This window comes from Ursus arctos, unplaced genomic scaffold (genome assembly GCF_023065955.2).
Source record: "Ursus arctos isolate Adak ecotype North America unplaced genomic scaffold, UrsArc2.0 scaffold_9, whole genome shotgun sequence".
In the NCBI taxonomy this organism is placed as follows: domain Eukaryota; kingdom Metazoa; phylum Chordata; class Mammalia; order Carnivora; family Ursidae; genus Ursus; species Ursus arctos.
In genome coordinates, this window is record NW_026623111.1 from 58,644,567 (window position 1) to 58,659,783 (window position 15,217).

The 15,217-nt window shown below is 45.8% G+C and overlaps 1 protein-coding gene across 10 annotated transcripts in view; it reads left to right on the top strand.

Annotated features, from left to right (window-relative positions):
* The first annotated feature begins 2,487 nt into the window (after window positions 1-2,487).
* FAM47E (family with sequence similarity 47 member E) overlaps window positions 2,488-15,217 on the top strand; it is a 40,790-nt gene continuing 28,060 nt past the window's right edge. For all 10 annotated transcript variants that reach the window (XR_008958467.1, XR_003319106.4, XM_057309821.1 and 7 more), the window contains exons 1-4: window positions 2,488-2,876; window positions 5,961-6,321; window positions 8,467-8,606; window positions 14,332-14,482. Coding sequence is in view for 8 of the 10 variants with exons in the window: in XM_057309821.1 (XP_057165804.1) it covers window positions 2,488-2,876; window positions 5,961-6,321; window positions 8,467-8,606; window positions 14,332-14,482 (1,041 nt within the window). In the remaining 2 variants the exon portion in view is untranslated. The remainder of the gene's footprint in view (window positions 2,877-5,960; window positions 6,322-8,466; window positions 8,607-14,331; window positions 14,483-15,217) is intronic.

Here is a 15,217-nt window from a genome sequence, read left to right on the forward strand (position 1 = left end):
TATTTATGTATATTCTGTATCTGAGCATCCCAATACATAAAGTCTCTGCAGATCAGATCCTGCTCTTTGTTGTTTTTGCTGTCTCTTAGTCATTGTGCCTTGTTTCCTCGTGGATTTTATTTTTGTTGGTGAGCTCGCATCCACTGTAAATTCATCTGTAGAAATGCTGTAAGAACTGGCTGGGGGTACAGTTGTCTAGACTCCCTGTAGTCCTGCAGGGATGACTGGTAATAGTTTGTAAAGATGCCAAAGGTTTCAACAATCCAGGACCACTTTATAATTTCTTAGTTTCAAGTTCTGTTGTTTTGTGTTCAAATGCCCCCCCTTTTTTTCTGGAAAGTACCATGAACTAAGTATTGCTGTGTATGTAGTAGAATGCTACAGAGACAGTAATTAGTCCTTGAGTGGGAAAGATACAGCATTAGTGTTTGGCAGCCCTATTATGGGTATTTGAGTAATCCTATTGGGAAATAAAATGGTTATACTACCTGGCAGTAAAGCTAAAAAAGACACACAGAACCTCATTATCTTCACTCTTAAATAACATCTACTCACACATGTAACACATTTTACCTTTGTGTTATAAAAGAGATGGAGACAGAGAGATAATGAATGAGAGATTCCCTGAGTAATGACTATAATTTAGGTTTAGAATGTGATGAAATAAAAAGAAGTTATTTGTCTCCTACTAGATATGGAGTCAAAGTTACGATGTGGAGCAAATAATCAGCTTGTGAGGATGCAAAAGTCACGAAACAGGTGGTTTCTTACTAATTCGTGCAACAAACACTAGAAACCAAGGCTCAAGCTGACAAGGACCAAGTCTGTTTTATTCCCCATTTCATCCCTAGTGCCTAGAATGGCACAACAGCCAATATTTGTTGAATGAGTACCTACCGTATGCCAGATCCAGTATTAGGAGCACGAGAGATGAAACACCCTCAGTCTTATGAAAAAATCCTACTTCCTCAAAGTCACAGAAGCTTGAATCTGCAAACAAATTAACATGAAAGATATTACCAAAGATAATGAAAACAATGAATCAGACTCCTTACGATGATTCCATTTGTCGCTTTCTCCGTTAACTGACTCTTACAACAGCTCTGTGAAGCAGGCAGGGCAAATAGGACTACCCCGTAACCCCCACAACTGAGATAATACTACTGCTCAGCAGTTACTGGGGGATTCTTAATTGCCAGCACTGTTAAGTGCTTTATAGTCTTTATCTTTTTGATCTGCCAGTAGCCCTTATAAGGAGATACTATTATCTCCTCCATTTCAGACTAGAAAATCAATGGAACTAAAAAAAGTTTGAGTCATTGTGCGCAGGGGTGCATAATTATTAAGTAGCTGGATCAGGATTCATCTCAGGTGGTGGGACTCCAGGGCTCTACACTGCCCAGAAAAGGCAGCTGAACGCATCCAGCAAATGAAGATGCTGGAACTAGCGTCACAGCACTCCAGCCAGCTGGAGGGTTAACTTGCTTCAAGCTTACCCACTCCTTGCTGGCTGACCTATGTCCCTTGATCTGTAGCAGAACTAACCGACTTTCCTTGAGATTTGCAGACCACTGGCCTTGAGGAGTGAAGGACCAAACTTTCCCAGAAGATAAGGCCTGACTACATTCGAAAACAGTCACCACAGATGCCAGCAAGTCTGTTCAGGTTCATGACGGCAGATGACTAACAACCCGGGCACCTGCTTCTCCTGCACACAGCTTCCCTCCCTTGTCCCATGCCTTCCCCTTTAAAAATCCTCCAGCTTCACCTGGATGGGGAAGACGGTCTTTGAGACATTAGTCCACTGTCTTCCCAAGTTGCTGGCTTCATGCATAAAGCAACCTTTCCTTTCCCACCACCACTTGTCTCTCGATTGTTGACTTTCCAGCTTGGGGCAGCCAAACCTGCCTTAGGAACTTGTTCTGTCCCATAACACTAATAGTCCCATAACTTTAACAGTATCCAGATATTTAACAGATTTCCAAAGGTAAAGCTAATTTATTCCCAGAGAGCGTGAAGATGAGAAGACTCGTCTTTAAAGGACTAGGAAAACTATCCCCACTGTAAAGAAACAATTTTAATACAATTTAACATTTGGAGACAGGAGAATGCTGCTATTTAGCAATGCTAAATATTTGTCAGGAACACTCAGAAGTAGTAAGGAACTTAGCAAAACCCAACACACATTCTCATGCCACCCATACGTCCACAGGCATCTGCCTACCGGTTCCAACTGGATGCTAACTTCGCCGCCGCAAGTGGGTCCAGGCAAAAGAATCGAGGAACACCAGAGCGGGAAGGGACTCTGGAAATCAGCGCTCAGTTTACAAAGGCGGTGAGGCCCAGGGATTTCCAAGACCTCCAAAAAATATTCCATGCTAAAAGGCCCGTCAGAAATCAGTCTATCCCTTTCCCTCCCTTTTCACTCTTTTCCCGTTGCTGTCTCTCCAGCGCCTTCTTCCTGTCCTTCAACAAACCCTTTTCGAAATGGTGGTGAGCAAAGCAGGCGCGGTCCCGCCTACGGCAAATTTCCGCGGGAAAAAGATGCCTTCCCGACGGACTGCAACAGTTAAACCAAGGACCTGCTCCTTCTCCCTCGTCCCGCCACGGTCCACCCGCCCTGACGGCGACGAAGGCCGGGGTGCGGTGGGGGTTGGGCGGCGCGTTCCCCGGGGAAAGCCGGGTGCGCAAGGGGGCGCCTGGGCCGGCCGGCGCCAATCTGGTCCGCGGTCTCCTAGCGACGCGGGCGGCCGGGAATACACACGACGAAGGCGCGGCTGTCATTCGGGAGCCGAGGAGACCATGGCCGAGCCCAGGCGGCTGTGCGGGCCGGCGGCGCCTACCCGGGGGCCAGCGGGCGGGACCTGCGGGCCGCGGTAAGTGCGGCGCTCCCGGGGGAGCGCATCCGGCGGGTGCCGCGTGGGGGCGCCTGCACCCCGTGCTTGCTGGGGCCTGGCGGGCGCGGCGCGGGGCTAGGGGCGGCGGGGTGTGGGGGAGTGGGGGCAGAGGGCCGCGGAGGGCTTGGCTGGAGGTCCCGCCCGCCTTTTCTCCCCAAGGTCCTCGGCACCTAAATGATTATAATATAAAATAACCACGCGCACGCGCCTGTTGCAAAGCACAGTTTTTCCTGTTATCCTCACAACCTCCCAGGGGATGTAGATTAACATACCCATTCCAGATGGGAAACTGAGGGCCACAGAGTCCTCCGTGGTGCCTTAGCCCGCCACCCACCCTTCTCCGGGTTAACCTACTGGATCTGGAGCCTTTGGCCTCCCGGCTTGTGACTGTGGCCAAGCTGGGCCTGCGTCTGGGGGAGAGCCTCAGATACTGGGGCGGTCTGCTGCCATTTTGAATGGTTGGTGTCACAACCACAGGGCAGGAACCCAAGGCTTTTTTGTCTTTGCGGATTCCTCGAGCTGTTTATGAGAATGGAATTCGCCTCTCTTGGAGGCAGCCAGCCCGATATGGTGGTAGATTCCAAAGTCTAGAATCACTAAGGTTGGAGTCCAAGGCTAGTTCTCTTCTGGTTTGCCTAGCAGCGTTAGACAAGTTAGTTGCTCCTCCTGGGCTCTGTTTACTCAACTGTAAAATGGGAACAACAAAATGAATCAGCTTTATAGGCTTGTCGTGAGGATTAACCGACATAGCACATGTAAAGCAATTACTGGCACGTAGTGTATATTGTATACATTTTAGCAATTATGAACACTTCGGGAATTTTTCCCCCCATATTTTCAAAGTTTTTGTTTTGAAATAATTACAGACTCACAAGAAGTTGCAAAAATAGTACAGAGGTCCCATGTACCCTTCCACCAGCTGCTTCCAGTGGTACCATCTTAGGCAACCGTAGTAAATTACCAAAGCAGGAAATGGGCATTGGCACAATGTATTCGTCAGACCATAGCTCTTGCTCGGATTTCACCAGATTTTGCTTGAAGTGTGTGTGTATAAACTTCTATAAAATTTTGTCATATGTATTCATCAAGATACAAAACAATTTCCTCACCACAGGGGAACTACTTCTTGCAACCCTTTTATCAGAACTCCTTTCCCCACCCCCAACCTTTGGCAACCATGATTGTTCTTCATTTCCGTAAGTCTGTTCTTTTGGGAATGTTAGATAAATAGAATAATACAGTATAAAACCTTTTGAGATGGGCTTTTTTTTTTTTTTTAACTCAGCATAAAGCCCTTGAGATCCATCCAAGACACCATACTGGTAGTTTGTTCATTTTTTAAAAAAGATATATATATAGAGATAGATAGATATAGATATAGATATAGATATAGATAAAGATATATATATTTATTTATTTATTTATTTGATCATGTAGATCTTCATAGTAGAGCTGGTTTAAGCCCAAACACACACACATGTACACACAGCAAGCAGGAAGTTTCTAGGACTGATAAGAAAAGAATAGGGATTCAACTGGAACCTCTTGAAAATGCTTTGTGCCTGTAAGGATGAGTGCAAGGAGGAGTAGATTTGCTGTGTAACGAGCCATTACAGATGAAAGGGGCCTGGAGGTGGAAGAGTCTTCAGGGAAAGACACCAATAATATAGACATATCTGACTAAGGCAGTGACGTATGAAGGTAATGAGTGACCTGCCCTTAAGCTGCTCAGGTTCCAAGTCCTGACTTAGGCAGTGGCTGGATGTGTCAGATTATCTAGGACCTGGTCTCATTTTCCTTCCATCAACTGCTTCCATGTCATATTTATATTCTCACAACTCAGTGCAGACAGGGGCCTGGTGGGTAAGGAAATTGGGTGAAGCAGGCTGGGTAGAATAAGACAGTAGGGAGGGGTGGAGACTGTGACTAAGAGAGTATAGGACTTATCTGTAGAGGGCAACCATTGTACCAACTGGTGGCTCCATGGAAGGGTGGACCCAGTGTTCCCAGAGAGCCTGATTTTTGTTCTAGATCGTGTATGTGAACTTTTTTTCTATGTCAGAAGCTCTAGTGTAGTGCTTAAACACCTTTCTCTGGAGTCACACTACCTGGATTACAATCCCACCTCTACCACTTATTAGCTGTGAGGTCTTTCACAAGCGTTTGTTTTGTTCTCAAACCTCTCTGTGCCTCGATTTCCTTATCTGTAAGTGGGAGTAATGCTAGTATTCGGCACCCACTTCATTGGATTGTTATGAGATTTCAATAAGTTCAAACATGTAAAGCATTTCGAACGTGCCTGTTACAGAAGAAGTCCTTGATAATGTGTTAACTGTTGTAATTCTTATTCAGAATTCTAATTCTTATTCAAACAGAAAAGGGACCAAATGACAGGTTTGTAGGCCCCAAGCAGTCCATGGACTACCCGTTTGAAAACTTTGACTCTCTGAGTTTAGGGGGTTAACTGAGGCCCACAGAGATTAAATGAAGTGCCAAGGTCATTCAGCTAGTTAGGTTCGAGTGGTCCCTCGGATCCAGGTTCTTCCCACAGCACTCTGGTCCTTTAAAGGATAAGAAAAAGTCCCTGGAGGAGCTGCAACCTGTGACAAGGAGAATGGGTAGATGAACCAGGTCGTAAAAACGAATTCGATTTACACCTAGTGACATGGATGGGCCTTTGTAATATTGTGCCTAACAAATCAGTAGGACATGGCATCGTACTAGTTATGTAAATTAAGACTACATGCACATAAAAGAATGACACAGACATTACAAGGAGTGTACAAGCAGAAGGGTGCTTTTTAAACCTGTGAGAGGGGTTTTGCCTGTGCAGGGAGAGCAGCGAGAATGGGATGCGGGATAACTGCCTCAAGGAAGCAGGAGAGGGGCTTTGCATAGGCTGGAGATGATGTGCCATGAACTAGAAGTCTGATTAGCTCAACCCTCTCCATGGAACCCTCCCCCCACCTCACCTCCTCAAGAAAGGTGGAGGCCAGCCTCCTTACAACTTCTGTCTCCCGCCCAATCCCTGTGGTCCATACCACCGGGCATGTTGTCTTACAGGTACAAAGAGAATCTACCTTCCAAGTGTTTGACAAAGCACAGGCACCGCCCCCCTTTCCTGAACAGCCTGCGGTGGACATTTGTGAAGAAGGGACTGGATGACTTCAGGAGAGGCTGCCCGCCTTACGAGGGTCTGATCACTCGGGGACCTCAGGAGGCCTTTCTCCCCCAGATCCATCACACAGCTCCCCGACCTGCCCCAAAGAAGAGGCAGCACAAGTGGCCCCAGGAAGCAGCCCTGTTTTCCAAGCTCTCACCAGCCCAGCAGGTGCGGAAGGCCTTCCTGGCGGACGCCGAAAGCCAAGTGGCCCTGCACCCTTTGGCTCTCTACCCTAATCTGGGGGAAGACATGCCTGTCGAGGTGAGCTCCTGACCGAGGGGTGTGGGAGGGCCTTGACAAGAATTCTCCTTAGACGTGTGGGAGCTCCTTTGAGGGGGTGACATGTTTGCATGGTTGGGGGGACGAGGAAGTCTTCCCAGGGTGAGAGTTCTCATGGGGGCTGGAGCAGCCTTCCTTTCGCCGTTCCCAGGAAAGACATTGGCAGCAACATACTCGCCACCCTCTTTGCTTGCTATGAAGCCACACAACTTATAAAGGTCCAGTAAACCAGAAACATTCGACTTCTTTTCCCCTGAAGTTCTACCAGTCTACTTTGCTTGGGACTTTTTGAGGGCAGAAACCAAAGGGGGACTTGTTCAGTCTTGCTTCTGTTACTTTAGCCTGGTGTTAGTGGGTGTCCATCGTACTTAACTAACTGATGGGTAGGCGGGGGGAGCCCGAAAGGTTGTGGGCAAAAGTCACTACATTGTTAGGCTGGGTTTGGACGGCAGCTCCATTACGTCACCAGTGTCCCAGGCTGCTTTTGATTCTGAGCTCCATAATCCTTAGTTTATGTCTCTTGTTCTTGTATTCCGGGATGGCTTCCACACCTCCAGGCATCAACTGTCTTTCACACAAGAGAGGGGAGGGGGCAAAGTTTAAAGGGTCCATGCCAGCTGACTGTCTTTTAATTAGACAAGTATTAAATTTCCCGGTAAACATCTCATTCCTATGACCACTTCTAGCTGCTAGGGCATCTAGAAAATTGAGTTTCTGGTTGGGCATTGTGACCTGGAACAAAATCTAGAATACAATTCTGTTAGACTTAAGGAAAAGGCAGAATGGGTATTGGGCAGGGAACGAACAGTGCCTGCTACCCCACCCCCACCCACGTAGTCTGCTCCCCGGGTCAGTCAGCATGGCTGACTTCTCTGCAAAGCCCTTCCAGGGCCCTTTCCTAGTCAGAGTAATGTCCTCGTCATGGTCTGAAAGGCCCTGCTCGTCCGTCGGCTCTCCGCCCCACCCCTACTCCGCTCCCCCTCCAAGCTCACCACCTCCTCCTCTGCTCTCACCCTGCTCCCGGCCCGCTGGCCTCCCAGCTGCTGTGTGAACACAAGCAAGCATGTCCAGTTCAGATTTCTCTTCCGTGCCCGGGACACCTGCCCCCACATGTCTGTCTGGCTCACTCCTTCTCGTCCTCAGATCCTTGCTCAAATGTCTCATAAAATAACACTTCCCTTCTATCCCCTCCTTTAACCCTTGCTGTAATCTATTTTTCATGGTAGCCCTTGTCACCCCCGGGCTCCTCATTGGCATAAAGTCTCTAGAAGGGCAGGGACTTTATCTGTGTCTTTCACTAGGTACCCCTAATACCTGGCATATGGTAGACACTCAACGAATGAACGAATAAATGATACGAGGCAGAAAAGACTATAAAAAGGACAGCTAGAATTTCTGGTCAATTATTTTCTGCTTGGGCTTCCCTCCACTGCCTCTCCTGCAGGCCAGAGCGTCTGAGCCCGTGACGAGCAGATTTTTTCTACATACCCTCAAGCGGCACTTAGGATTGTGGCCCTTATTTCCATGTCTGACCTCCCCAGCTAGGCATGTTGGCTTCTTTCCGAGGCAGGAGCTCTTCTTATGGTATGATGGCCACCAGCTGCTCTAGATTTAAATTGTACCAAGAAAAAGAACACCTCCTTTTGCACGCTGCCAGTAAAATCCCATAGCCTCGTTCCCATGGGTAAAGCTTCAGTTATGCGCCTGTTCCTAAACCAGTCACTGTGGTCTCGGTTGTCCTGACCTGCCTGTGGAGAAAGGATGGGGTCCAGAGAAAAATCTGGACACCGTTGTGTATGGGAGGAAAGATGGATGCTGGGCAGTCAAAAACTACAGAAACCCTATAGAGGCAGGTGGCTCAGTGGGGTGGTGAGGGACTGGGGTCGGCCCAGGGGCGCTTTTCCATCTGGAGGAGCTGGAACGTCGGCACAACAGCCACATTCCTAATGTCTAGGTGGGGGACGCTTACCCACAGCGCCCGGCACAGGACTTGCGCAGAAATCGAGGAGCGGCATAACCGCTGGAAAAGCAAAGCCAAGGGGCATGCTGGTCTGTTCTGTTTTAGAATCAAGGGGCCTTCTTTTCTGGCACATTTTTCTTCCCTCCAAGACTGTTTTCTGTCTGTAGCTCTTATTAAAGGTGCTGGAAGTGCTGGATCCGGACAGGAAGCTGGAGGACACATGGGCTTATTGTCAGGGTGTTGGGAAAAGAACAAAGGAACCAGCCAAACTCTTAAAAAAACGTTCTACCCAAGTCGACCTGGGACTGTAAGTATTGTTCTTAACCCCTTGCTGGTTGTGTCACCTGATGAAACATTCGAGGACTTACCTTCTCAAAGCTCCTTGTCTGAATAATCTTGAGAAGCAAAATAACTTAAGTTCCCAAGGAGAAAGGAAAGGAGCCTTGGGTCCTGCTGTGAGTAGTGTTTATTTCATAGATGGATGTGAATTATCCAGCAATAGAGCCAACACGGGTACATGACTCTAGGACGGCGATTTGGGAAGAGAAACACTGAGAAAACCTGACTAATAGGCCCACGATGACTCTTTGAATTATCTGTGTCAGAAGCCTTTTACTCAACATGATTGGGACCAGTAGTTGGTTGGAAAACAAAACAAAACAAAACAAAACAAAAAGATTAACACAGGAAATTACGAAAGATGTTACTAAAGTAGTTGAAATATTTTATTTTATCCTAAAACATAGCTGTACATTCACTTGCTAGTCTTTGAATGTCAGGCCTTTTTGGAGTATGTGTCTGCTGCTTGAAGGTTCCAGTCATCCTTTTGTGTAAACTACATACGTAACACCACCTGAGTTGAACCTTTCCAAAGCACTAAGCTTAATTTTCATAGAAACCTTCTTCTTTTGTATCACACTCTTGTATTCCCAGTTTACATAATATTTAATCTGAAATGTTAATGCAGTGATAAGTGTACTATACAAAAATAGATTTGGGGGCCCCAGGGTAGCTCAGTCAGTTAAGCATCTGATTTCGGCTCAGGTCATGATCCCAGGGTCCTGGTATCGAGCCCTGCGTAGGGCTCCCTGTTCAGTGGGGAGTCTGCTTCTCCCTCTCTGTCTGCCTCTTCCCCCCCCACAACACACACACACCACTTGATCTCTCTCTCTCTCAAATAAATAAATAAAATCCTTAAAAAAATAGTTTGGGATACAAATTTGACTTGTGAATTTAAATGTCACTGGTGGGCCCTCAGGAGTGTGGGTGAAGGAGACAGCCGCCCATCCACAGGCCCCAGACCACTTACAGAGGACGCAGGCCCATGGTCAGGGTGTGTGGAAGGGGCCATGCAGAGCTTTTTTAAAATTATACATGTTTGCTAAAGTGAGACACAAGGTGACAGGAACCCAACCATCCTGGCCCCTGAGTGTACCCCCTCATAAAGTGGGGAGAACAACTGGGCACACACATCTCAGTTCTGTCCTTCTTCCAGAAGAAAGATGGCTCATGGGAAACACAGTCCTCTGCTCCTGCCTTCCTGAGGGGAGCCCCACCCCGGCCCAGCACCACCGGGGCCTGCATGGGACAGTCCGCCCATTTCTGGTTTCAGTTAACAAGTCCTTTTGAACCTAAACCCTTGTGCTCCAGCACGGCTGCTGTCAGTAATAAAGGTGGCATTTTGGCTTTCATCTTTGCCCTTTGTATTATTTTGCTCAGAACCTGGGTGGGGAAGAGGGAGAAGTGTCCTAAGTAGGAGACCCCAACAGAGTGGGTCGTTGTGGCCCTATGAGCATCTTTGAATTTTTTGATCCTCAGTGAACCGTTAGCTGGTTCTCTTTATGCAAAACAAAACAAAACAACAGTACTTACTGGGTAGCTACTCTGGGCCATAGACAATGCTAGGTTTTGAGGACGTAGTGGTGAACAGATCAGGACCCCTGTCCTCGCGGTGATTGCAGCAGGGGCGGGGGCAGTGCGTACACGCAGAAGGTATGCATCTCAGCTCACGAAGCCGCATGTTTACAAAAGACCACTTCTCTCTCTCTTTTCCTATTTATATCTGGCCCAAGCCCTCATGTCACTGAGCAGCAAACCAATCATGGTCATCATTTGTACTCTAAGAAAGTGGGGTTGGTCCCCAATAATTGCAGGACTCCTCTTTAACTTCTTTCTGGCCTTTGGGACTCTTCTCTCCATTCTTGCTGTCTGTGGTCCACTCTGGACACCCACCCCTCTCCTCCTACGTCACGCACAACGTCTAGCTTAATTGCTGCCAGAAGCCTGGGCTTCTACACAATAGAGGTTCTGCCTTTAACTGTAGGCAGTTACCTTGGTCGACCCTGAAAAAATCTGCAGGGTGAGAAATGAAAAACAAATGTGTTATCTACTTAAAAGGAGAGAAGATAATAGTATAGAGGAAGTAAACAAAACAAGTATCTTAATAAATTATCATCACAAAATGAATGTATAATCACATAATGGCAAGGTTTTCTGTCAGCGTAGTCTTAGCCCATTCTGTTAGCATGTCCTTGTGCGTTGGCACTGTGCACAGGAACGTGAATTTGGTGGCTTAAAACAACAGCAATTTATTATCTCATAGTTTTAGAGGCCAGAAGTCCAAAATCAGTATTACTGTGCTGAAATGAGAGTGTCAGCAGGGCCACGCTCCTTCCAGAGGCTCTAGGGAAGAATCAACTCCTTGCTTCTTCGAGCTTCTGGTGGCTACTGGCGTTCCATGGCTGTGGCCACGTTGCTCCAATCTTCACGGTCAACATCTTCAAATCTCTCTCTGCTCTGTCTTCACAGCTTCTTCTCCTCTGTGTGTGTGAGTCAAATCTCCCTCCGCCCCTCTCTTATGAGGGCACTCGTGGCATTTAGGGCCCACCCAGATAATCCAAGAGAATCTCCCCGTCTCAAGCTTCTTAAATTAATCATATCTATAGAGATGATTTTTCCAAGTAAAGTAACATTTACAGGGTCCAAGGATTAGCACCTGATCTCTTTGGGGGCCATTATCAGCCTACCATAGCATGAGGTAACATCTCCCATCCTGAAAACAACTTTCATTGAGCACAGAGTCTCTCCTTTCCTTTAGAACCAAACTCCGTTAAAGAGGTGTCCATACTCACTTCCTCTTCTTTCTTTAACGCATCAGCACTCCAAAGAATCTGCCCTTGGTCACGGATGCCATTGACCTCTATGTCACCCAGTCCGTTCTCTGTGATCATCATGCTTGATGGGCCAATACCAGTTGACACAATTGATGATGTCCTCTTTCTTGAAGCACTTTTGTTCACCCGGCCTCTGGAACACCCCCCATTCTTGGTTCTCCTCCTACTTCAACGACCTCTCCCCAGTCTTCTTTTGCTGGTCCCTCCTCCTCTTCCTTTTAAGGAAGATGCACTTCCTTGAAGTGCGTCAGTCTCGGACATCTACTGAAGTGACCTCATCCCTGCTCATCTTTAAATGGATGTTCAACGTTTGCCCTTGAATGTACGCTTGCCATCTCAAGCTCAACAAGTCCACACTGAACTCTTGTTCAGGTCTAGGTTTCTTCCCCAAACCTACCCATCCTTCTCACCCTTCTGTCTTCTCCAGATCAGTAGCTAGCAACTTCATTCTTCCAGTTACTTTTGAAACTGCCGACAAATCCCAAGGCTTTACCTTTGAAGTATATCCGGACTCTCACTTACTGTCCTACTGTTATTCTGTTTCAAGACACCATCAACTCTTGCCTGGATTATTGCCGTACTTTACTAACTGGCCTCATGGCCTCCACCCAACGCAGCCCCACTTCCTGCCCTCGTCTATTTGTCACACAGTTGTTAAAATGATTCTTTAAAAAACCTAAGTCAGCCTCATTCCTGTACCTTAAATTCTCCAGTTAAGGTACAGCATAGGGAATGTAGTCAATGGTATTGTAATGGCGTTGTAGGGTGACAGATACACCGGTGGTGAGCACAGCGTAACATACAGACTTGTCAAATCACTGTGCTGTACACCTGAAACTCACATGACCTCATGAGTCAAGTATACCTCAATTTAAACAAACGTGCTGGAGGATACATATGATGACAATAAATGCTATGTTTTTGATTTAAAACGAATTCTTCAATTACTTGCTTATTCAGAGTAAAATCCAAAGTCTTACAGTTGCCTCTAAAGTCTCTTATGATCAGGCCCTGTTACCCATCAGGCCTCACCCTCTGCTACTCTGTCCTTTGGTCTCGCCCCTTCAGTCTCACGAGCCTCTCTGCTGCCCCCGTCCACGCGCAGCACACTCGTGCCTCGAGCCCTTTGTACGTGTTCTGCTTTCCTGCCTGGCGTCTGCAGTTTGATATCTGCATGGTTTGATCCATTTCTTCTTTTGGGTCTCTACTCAACTATCACTTTGGTAGCTAGGCTTTCTCTGTAGAAATAAAAAGCCCCTTGTCAACACTGTCCATCCCTCCTGCCCTGTTTTATTTTTCTTTATGTCACTTGTAATCACCTGGCATAGGCTTACCTCTTTCCTATCTGTCTCAATCTTAAGTTCTATGAGGACAGAGTTTAAACTTTATTTACAGCTGAATCCTAATGCCTGGAACTGTGCCTGGTACTTAGTTGGTGTTTAATAAATGCTTGTTGAATGAATAGATGGATGAATTAATATATGGATGCTATGACTAAAAGATACACGGTGCTGAGAAGGAAGTGTGGGTTCTGGGGACAGCCTGGAAACACCTCCCTGAGGAAGGGATATGTATGTTGGAACATAAGGGGGATGAGGGAATGCAGAAGGCATTGCAGTCAGGTGGTACAATGTGTGCAAAGGCCCTGTGCCTGAAGGGAGCATGATGAATTCATGGAACTGAGAGGCGGCCACAATGGCTGGAGCTCAGAGAGTGAGGGAGGGTGTTAATGTCAGAAGAATCTAGAGATATAGGCAAGGATCAGGCCATGAAGAACCTTGGAAACGGAGTTAAGACTTAGGTCTTTAATAAAAGAGTAATACGCTATTGAACACAAAAACTTGTACCTGAACGTTCATAACAGCACCATGCATAATAGCCCAGATGTCCATCAACTGATGATAGACAAACCGTGGTCCCCTCAGACAATGGAACTTAGTCATAAAAGCGAGTAAGCCACTGATACATTCTAGAGCATGTATGAACCTTGAAATGTTATACTAAGTGAAAAAGGCCAGACACAAGATAAAATGTCTAGAATAGGCAAATCCATAGAGACAGAAGGTAGATTACTGGTTTTCAGGAGCAGAGAGAGTGGGGGAAATGAAGAGTGACTGTCAGTGGCTACGAAGCTTCTGTTTTGGGGGTAATGCAGATGTTCCAGAATAGATAACGGTAGTAGTCGCATAACTTTGTAAATATACGGAAACCACCGAATTGTATGTTTTGAAATGGTAAATATTATAGTATGTGAATGATATCTCAATTTGAAAAAGAAGCTGTTGAGAGGTTTGTCTGAGGGTGAAGGGTGGCCTCATTTGCTACGACCAGATTTATATCTCGAAATGACTGTTTTAGCTGCAGTGCTAAGAATGGATTAGGGGTTGGGGTTTGGGGCCTTAAGAGAAGATCAGAGACACCAGCGAGAAGCATTTGTACCAGTCCAGAGACGGAGACAGAGTTAAAACCTACCAGATTCATTAATGGGCTGGATTTTAGGGAAGGGAGAGAGAAGTCAAGGACATCTGCTTGTGAAGATTGTCTATGGCTTTAAGTGACTGCAAGCACAGTAATTTGGCAGATGTCTTAATAAATGGTACTCAGCATGTCGAAAAATCAACTTATACTGGTAAAATGCTGTATACATTTTCATTATTATAGCTAATCATGATATACTTACCTTTATAGTACTGATAATGAGAATGTGGTCTCTGGAAAATTAATGTCTACCCGTATGTGCTGGTGAGAGACCGTTAGAAATGCACGCATTACCATCTTCTTTCCTCAAGATAGCGCTGAAATCTACTTGGCTTCATGGTGTTTCATCTTCTAAGTCTTTGATGATCTCATTATCCTCAGTCCCAAGAAGACTCCTGTGTCACATCCAGGTCAATGGCTTTATGAAGAAAAGAAGCCCAGTGAAACAGATTTGCTCCACGAAGATGGTCCTCTTCCTCATGAAAACGTGCGCAAAGGAGTTAGGGACTTCTGCGACTGGGCTACTGCTTTTGTAAGTTAGTAGTAATTCTTACAAGCTACTTTTTAAGTCAAGCTCAGGGTTGCTATTATTAAAAAACAATGTTAGGATATGATCTAAGTCAAATAAAGTTATAAAGGAATTATGATTCTTCCACCATTTATGATTAGAATCGTTTCCTGTAGATGATGTCTCTGGAAAGTTTGCAAGCTTGCAGCCTATTTGAATGTTTATTGTTTATACGTCATATTGCTGTTGTTTCTTTCTTTCTTTTCAGTGGCTCTTTTTCTTTGCCAGCTTTATTGAGATATTACTAACATTGTGTAAATTTAAGGTGTACCATGTGATAATTTGTGATTATATATATATGATTCCCACAATTGGATCAGTTAACACACCCATCACCTTACATAATTACCTTTTTTGAACATGGTGAGAACATTTAAGATCTACTCTCTTAGCAACTTTCAAGTATATAAAGACAATTTTGTTTACTGTCTCACCGTGCTGTACATTCGATTCCCAGAACTTATTCATCTTATAACTGAAAGTTTATATATTTTGGCTAATAACTACTCATTTCCCCCACCCTGTTGTTTCATTTTTTTATTTTCCATCTCAGTGTCCTTTTTCCTCCATGTCCTTCACTCCTTCAACTCATTTTTCTCAGTTATATTTATCTGTAAGTACTCAGCCATTTTTAACTACAACCTTCACAAAAGGTATTTCTGACATGAATGGACTTTTGTTAGTTCTTAAAGTCTTCCC